Source organism: Panthera tigris, chromosome C2, assembly GCF_018350195.1.
Source record: "Panthera tigris isolate Pti1 chromosome C2, P.tigris_Pti1_mat1.1, whole genome shotgun sequence".
NCBI lineage: Eukaryota > Metazoa > Chordata > Mammalia > Carnivora > Felidae > Panthera > Panthera tigris.
In genome coordinates, this window is record NC_056668.1 from 97,596,335 (window position 1) to 97,603,860 (window position 7,526).

Below are 7,526 nucleotides of genomic sequence, written 5' to 3' on the forward strand. Positions count from 1 at the left end.
AAAACCAAAGTCTGAAGGTTTGGGGAGGGGGCTCACAGGTTACAGGGTAAGTGTCCTGGTTGTCACAGCCTCCTAAACACGGGGATGTCACTGGTATCTCTGCTAATAGTCCTTTAGATGGTGGTGGTGGTGGTGATTTGGGTTCCTTATAGGAACGTAACCTGTCTGCTTTGTGTCTATTCTTTGAAGTTTTTATCCTGTCTCTTTGTTCCCACTTTTCTTTCCTTCATTTCTTTTACTCATCTAAATGTTCGTTTCCCTGTAGAATAAAGTTTTACGTGTATATTTTAAATGACTTGAGTTTTAGAAATACACCTTAAAACTTTATATTTAGTCATTTTTTTCCCCTTTGCCATTCTTTATTATCGAATTTAAGAGGTTCTTCAATGATCAGAGAACATACACTATTACTCCAGGGATAGAAAAAGGCTTAACTTCAATCCATTCCTCAATAGTCCACTTTCTAGACAGTTATAAAGTAAATTCATAACAGCTGAATTTCCACTATAAATGTCAATCCAGTCTTCCCTGGTTTTATATTAGAAAATCTTAGGTTTTTGTATAATTGATCTTTTAGATTTAACACTAACCCACAATAGAGTTTTCATAGGCAGTTTTATTTTTCCCTGCCCTGAAAATCAGATGATGTCACCTTTGCCCCTCTTAACTTCACATGGTACTTGGAAATATCATTTTGAGAATGAACAATTATATAAAAGTAGGCCCATTCTGTCTACACCATCCGAATTAGCTCTGCTCAGTCAGGACTGAACTGCCCTGCAGAGGTCGGGTACCTCTCCTGGTGGTGTTCTTTAGATCTAAGAGTCGTTACTGGGTTTCAGTTCTGTAGTTGCACCAGTTGCAAATCCTGAATTGATTGCTTTCTCACGGGTAACAGTCCCTATCACTGGGGCAAGTGAGGGTGCTCTGCATACCTGTCTTTTTTACCTTGTGGAAAAAGAGAAGAGAAAATAGAAGTCCACGCTAAAGAATGAGATTCTGAGATATAGAGATTTCTGACGTTGCTGAGCTAGAAGAGCTTAGGGCTAGTTGCATTTCTTCTCTGGTTGTGTGACTTCCAACAAGCAACCAGTGTCTCGGGGACCTTCGGTTTCCTAATCTCCAACAACTGGGGAGGGAATAAAAATTCTAGCTGAAGAATCTTTTTGTTTTTCTCAAAATTAGTCTTCTACAGAGCTCCAAATTTAAATCAGACCGAGTAAAGCCATTTGGATGATTTTGGGGTTGTGGAACAGGAGCCTCAGCCCCAAGACTACTGTATTTCTCCAGGTATCATAATTTGAAAGTCACTGGGCTAAATAATTTTAAGGACATTTCCAGTTGTAAAGGTATTGAGGACTGTCTTGCAGCAGGAATAATCGAAGTTTCTTCCAGCAGGGGAATGTCTGCTTGCTCAAAAACTTCAAGTAAATACTATCCAAGAAATAATCGTAATCATAACCATAGAATAATTCTCTCAGTCCAGGTGAATGTTACACATAGTTTGGAGTGTGGTCCTTGTGATCAGGAGAATATTTGCTTGCACTTTCATCAGAGTAAGGGGAAAAGTAGCACCCGGTAATTTTAACAGTTTTAAAAGTCATGCTACCATAACCTTAGGTAAAAGTTAGATGGCTCTTCCAACCTCATCAATGACGAAAAGAAGGCATCATGGTCTTTCTAATACAGCAATCATACTTATTTTTGTACTTGACTTTTTGGTAGTTTATATAAAATCTGTTTGCTTATGCATTTGCTTATTTAACTTGCACTGTTTGCCCTTACATGAGCTGAATCATAGGCCTGCTTCATGTAAAAGATTTAAGTCTTCTCCCCTTTCACATACAAATGGTTATTATCTATCCAAACAAAGCAGAAAGTAGAAAGGGTAGCAGAAAAGAAAGGAAGCAGCAAAAGAAAGGGTAGCTTTGCCAAAAGTAACCTTCACCTCAGACTGTATGGGGGTAAAGCTTTTATTTCTTAGAAGACAAAAATAAACAATAAGGTGTTTAACGTTCTGGCAAATTGAGGAGTTGCACGATATTCTAGCCTTAAAAGAGGATCCTGTGACTTTCTTTGCAATTTTGTAAATTCTCAGGACATTTAACACTTTCTTAAGTGTAGTATATTTTTAAAAATCAATTAGGTTAGTTGAAATAACTCAGAGAAAGACAAATACTATATAATATCACTTACATATGGAATCTAAAAAACCCAAACTCACAGAGACAGAGACTAGAATAGTGGTTACCAGGGGCTAGGGGGTGGAAGAAATGGGGAAATATTGGTCAAACAGTGTAAACTTTTGGTTAAAAGATGAACAAATTCTGCAATGTAATGTGCAGCATGGTGATTATAGCTAATAATATTAGATACCTGAAGGTTGCTAAGAGAGTAGCTCTTAAATGTGTTAGCTAACACTATGGTGGTAATCATTTTGCAATATATAAATGTTCCAATCAACATATTGTACAACTTAAAATTACACCATGTTACATGTCAATTATATCTCAATAAATTAAAAACAAATTGGGGCAATCCCCCCCCCCAAAAAAAACAAAAACAAAAACATAATCCATCTGATTAAGGTGACTTGATACCCATGCCCTAATTTAGAAGCTTAGAGCAAACTTCCTTCATATTTTGCTCATCCCGCATATACTAGAAAATTGAGGTGATTAAAAATCTGTACTGACCTTCTTTGTAATGCTTATAGTTTATGCTGGGTAAACTTTCAGCACCATATGCTGTGTTTGTGTCTTGAATTTATGTGCTGACATAAAATGTTTCAGATCCTTCAGAAAAACTTTACAGTCTAACCTCAGAAGAGTTACCAGCCTTCAACAACCACTTGCTGGACATAAGTCAGACTACTGGAGATTTCCTTAAAAGCTCAAGTGCCGGAGGCCTCTGGGGAGTTGAGGAACAGAGGTAGGTTAAGCCGGCAGCTCATATGTAATGACAGCATACATGGTGAAATTTTTGACAAGCCCCAAATAGTTATCTTTACTATATGAAAAAAGATTGCACTCACGTGGGTGCTTTATATGGCCATTCTCTGTAAAATGTTTGGGTCCTTGGTCGACGTATTATCAGGATTTAGTAGAAGGCTTATGAAGTTGTTGCTTTAATGTGAAGAGATAATTCTCTGCTGGACAATGTATGTCAGAAAAACGAAAAGATATTGGGAATTTTATAATCCTTCAGCATTTCTTCTTATATTGAAAAACAGTTGCTTTACTTGCATTAATTAACTTAATAAATTCAAACAATTTGCACTAATAGAATCTTACTCAATGTGAATAAAACTTTTAGAATAGAATGTCGAGAAGATTCTTTCTTGAAATTAGGTCAAGATTGTTAATGATAGCATATTTTAAATTAAGTCATTTCATTCTTTCCTCACATGAAAAACATTTAGGGTTGATCAGTCTGTAAAGAACATAGGTTATACTAATAAATGCTTCAAAAAAGTAGTTTATCATGTCAGTCTATTACTGACGTGCTGGAATTTCTTGAAAAGGGAGGAAGGATCCTTGTAGAAGGATTAAGATAAATGTAAAATAGAAAGTCCCTTGAACTGTAAATTCCTTTGATTGGTTTGAAGTCTAATATTGAATTAAAAGGGAATCAAGAGTCCATTATTATTCCATCTTTCTAAAGGAGAAAATCATTTAGCTGTGGCCCTTGGATTTTTGCATTTCTAACACCACTTCCATTTTTAAAAAGAGAGATCAGTATAAAGTTGCCTTTTTTTCCCTAAAAAGCTCTTTTAAAACAAAGTAACTAAACCTACCACATACCCTCGGCATCATTTCATAAAAGAAAGGACATTTAATACTAAAAATATAAGGGGCACAAACAGAATAAAGCAGTTCTTTAAAATTAAAAATGTCATAAAAAAAAAATAAAAAAAAAAAATAAAATTAAAAATGTCATGAAAAAGTCCTTACCTTGTCCTTATTTTCCCTTCTTAGACCAGTGAAAATTTTTATCTCAGTCAGATCTGCCCTAGCCCACAGATCAGAGTTTAGGAACTTGCTGATTTAGCCTCTGTGGGTCATAAAAAAGAATCCAAAAAGATACCTATCACAGGATGAAGTATTTTATATTATTTAGTGGCATAGCATGGGCTGAAATTCTAGATAACTTGGACAAAAAAAATCTGAATTACACAGACTCCTTTCTGCTCCCCCACACTACTTCCTTCCCTAGACCTGACACCTGTATACTAGACTTTCTACCAGTTCGTCTCCACAGTAAAATGTAACAAGATAAAATAACTAAATAATTGCTGCCATTAAGTTTGGTTTTGGCATATCTTGATTGGCTATCCACATAGTCCTAATTTACAGTATGCAAAAGAGGTGATTTATTTGGCAATCTATTCGTTGGGATTTTATTGCACAGCCAATGTAATGATGAATGTTCTTAATGATGACCTGAGGCTCGGCAAGTTTCTGAAGTGCCTTCTGAATCATCAGTGAAAGACACAACCAGAGAGCATAAAATCGTCTCCCCTTGGTTCCACTGTGGCTTTATTTCTCAGGAGAGAGAGAATGATGAGAATTTCTCATTAAAAGGAGGCTTGGTATATTGGGCACATTGAAAATTATGGCCCCAGTCGGAGACAGCCCCCTCACATCTGCCTGCCTCCAATGACTTCAATGCATGTAGTATTTATTGATCAGAAGATGAATGAAGAGTTGAAACCTGGTTCTGTATATTGTGTATTGATCTTTTAATGTATTTCCAGCTCTTCTGAAAAAGATACTGAAATTCAGTCTTTGCTGACACTTTCTGAAAGCAGCACGGAGGAGGAGGAGGAGGAAGAGGATTTTCTTGACCGGCAACACGTCATCACACTCCCATAATCAAAGAGTGCCTAATGATAATGATCATTTGTTCATTACGTTTTCCATTTGGTACCCAGAGTAAAGCAAACAGCTGAAAAAAGTAACCAAGTGATTACTTGTCCCCGGTGCTGGAGATTTGATTGTTAATGTTTCTGATATTTCAAGATTGGCAGACTAATAAAAATCAGTGAAATTGTAAGTTCAAGGGCTTTTTCTTCCAAACGATTTATTGTATGTCAAACGCTGATCTATATTACACACAATATTAGTAAAATTTGGTGAATTTCAAAAACGAACAGTTATAATTGTGTCTCTAGAACCTATTATAGGTTAGAACATGATTGCATTTAAAGTAATATTGGATGGTTGAATTATATTTTAAACAATTATGTCATCAGTAAGAGCATACATTTGATGGCCATAGCATTAATTGAGCCTGGAATCCGTGTTTTGCTTTGGTAATTACTGTTTCGTTTTGTTATGTTCCGTTTTGTTTCGGTTAGGGTTTTTGAAATTCACACAAGTTCTGGTAGCTTCAAAAGTTGCTGCCAGAAGAGAAAAAAGAAGACCCAAAATAAAGCAGACATAACACTTGTCATTCTAGTATGACACAAAAACTTATACTAGAAAACACAGAACCCGCCCCCACCACCTCCCACAAACATCTTACTTCGGGCGGGTCACTGTGATGGTTAATTTTTTGTCAATTTGGCCACACTGTGGTACCCAGATATTTGCTAAAACTTTATTCTGGATGTTTCTGTGAACGCATTTTTGAGGTGAGATCAACATTTAAATCAATAGACTTTGAGTAAAGCTGATTAGTCATAGTGGTGTGTGTGGATGTCATCTAATCAGCTTGAAAGTCTTTTCTTTTTTAATTTTTTTTTTTTAATGTTTGTTTATTTTTGAGAGAGACAGAGACAGAATACAAATGGGTTAGGGGCAGAGAGAGAGGGAGACACAGAATCTGAACCAGGCTTCAGGCTCCGAGCTGTCGGCACAGAGCCCGACACGGGGCCTGAACTCACGAGCTGTAAGATCATGACCTGAGCCGAAGTCAGTCGCTCAACCGACTGAGCCTCCCAGGCGCCCCAACTTGAAAGTCTTAAGAGAAAAAAGACTCAGGTCCTCCACGGAAGAGGGAACGCTGCCTTCAGGTTGCCTTTGAGCTCAAACTGCAACATTAGCTCTTTCCTGGGTCTCCAGCCATCTGGCCTGCTCTGTAGATGTTGGATTTGCTAGCTGTCACAATTGATTCTATTTCCCTAGACAACCCTGACTAATACAAATATATCTGTAGGACTGTTGTGACACCCAGAGAAAATAACACATGCAGAGGTGTTTTGCTAGTCTTAGTAGTAGTAGATCTCGGGGTTGGTGGGTGTCCAGTGCTTTACTTGATCTTATAATTCAAGGGTTTAAGAAAAGAGCAGAAGGAGACATGGGGAGGGATAGTTTCATGGTTGTCACTTTGTGATGCTTTAGGACAGTTTCCCCTTAAAGAGATTGTTGACATCAGGAAAACATACCTGCAGGTTGGCTATGCCATCATCACAGCATTAACTGTATCTCAAGGTTCAGATTCTTTTTTTCTTTCCTATGACTCTGGGTAATAGCCCCTTATAGAAGAGTGATGATTGTTTAGTGTAATTTATCTCTGATAATTTTTCCATGGGATCAATACATTGTACTGGTCATCTACTAGCAGGATAGAAAATGGTGAAGACACCTATTTCTATGCCTTTCAATATAAAAATGCGCTTCATTAAAGTGGTTCACATAAATGAACAATAAACAATAAGGAAATCCACTCATACTATCAAAATTAAATTTCCTGAAAGAAATTAGTATCTTAAAATGAAGAGTGTGATTCCTCCAAAGTGTTCACTCTCCTGTTAGCACTTCCTCTGTCCCCATCCCAGGGAGTTAACAGTGAGTCACCTTCAAATCTGCGTCGTTTATGTTAAAGGCCCTTCTGTCATCTTGTCCTGAGGCTGATAGCTCTCTGACTTTTTGTATTTGTAGTTAACTGTTCATCAGTTAAAATGGGAAGGAAAATACATTATTTTTGTTTTTAGCATGTCTGCTCAAGTTTAAAATTTCTCTACTCTCCCTACCCTCCTTTGCTGTAGGACATCTTCATTCCTCTGATGAAGAAGAAAATTGCTCCCTAGGTGCAATTTATAAAAGTCCAGTGTTTCTCTCAACGTGGAAGGAGGTGTTGTCTTATTCTCATTAAGGAAGAAGGACCACTGCTATTCCTTCTGTCTTGAGTCTTTTATGAACTAGCTCAGAAAGAGATTTTATAAGATACTGTTACCTTTTACAATGTAAAAATTTTTAAATAAAAATAAATCTGAGAATTGTCATGAATGCATTTCTGGCCAGAACTTGAGATAATGCATAGACCGTTGACTTTGTCATTTGACTTCCCATATGACATTGAAATTAAACATGAGGGTCCTAGGTGGCAGAGCAGGCTCCCTTCTGCCTTTATTTGCTTCCCATATCCACACATTTAGAAAAGTTCCTTAATTCCTTTGCCATTAGTCTAATGAGGAAATAAAAACTAAATAAGATTAGAGCCTTTGCCTGAAGCAGTTTCAATGTGTTCTCTCATTTTGAAGCTCAGGCTTAGAATCACTGTTAAAGGCACGCACCTAGTTC

The 7,526-nt window shown here is 37.0% G+C and overlaps 1 protein-coding gene across 4 annotated transcripts in view; it reads left to right on the top strand.

The window, feature by feature from the left end:
• Nucleotides 1-7,219, top strand: part of ZBBX (zinc finger B-box domain containing) — a 121,580-nt gene extending 114,361 nt beyond the window's left edge. For 3 of the 4 annotated variants that reach the window (XR_006207591.1, XR_006207592.1, XR_006207593.1), the window contains 3 exons: nt 2,793-2,931; nt 4,757-5,051; nt 6,992-7,219. Coding sequence is in view for 1 of the 4 variants with exons in the window: in XM_042956588.1 (XP_042812522.1) it covers nt 2,793-2,931; nt 4,757-4,874 (257 nt within the window). In the remaining 3 variants the exon portion in view is untranslated. Of the gene's footprint in view, nt 1-2,792; nt 2,932-4,756; nt 5,056-6,991 lie in introns of those variants that run through there. The other variant, XM_042956588.1, reaches the window with a different exon arrangement.
• Nucleotides 7,220-7,526: the final 307 nt, after the last annotated feature.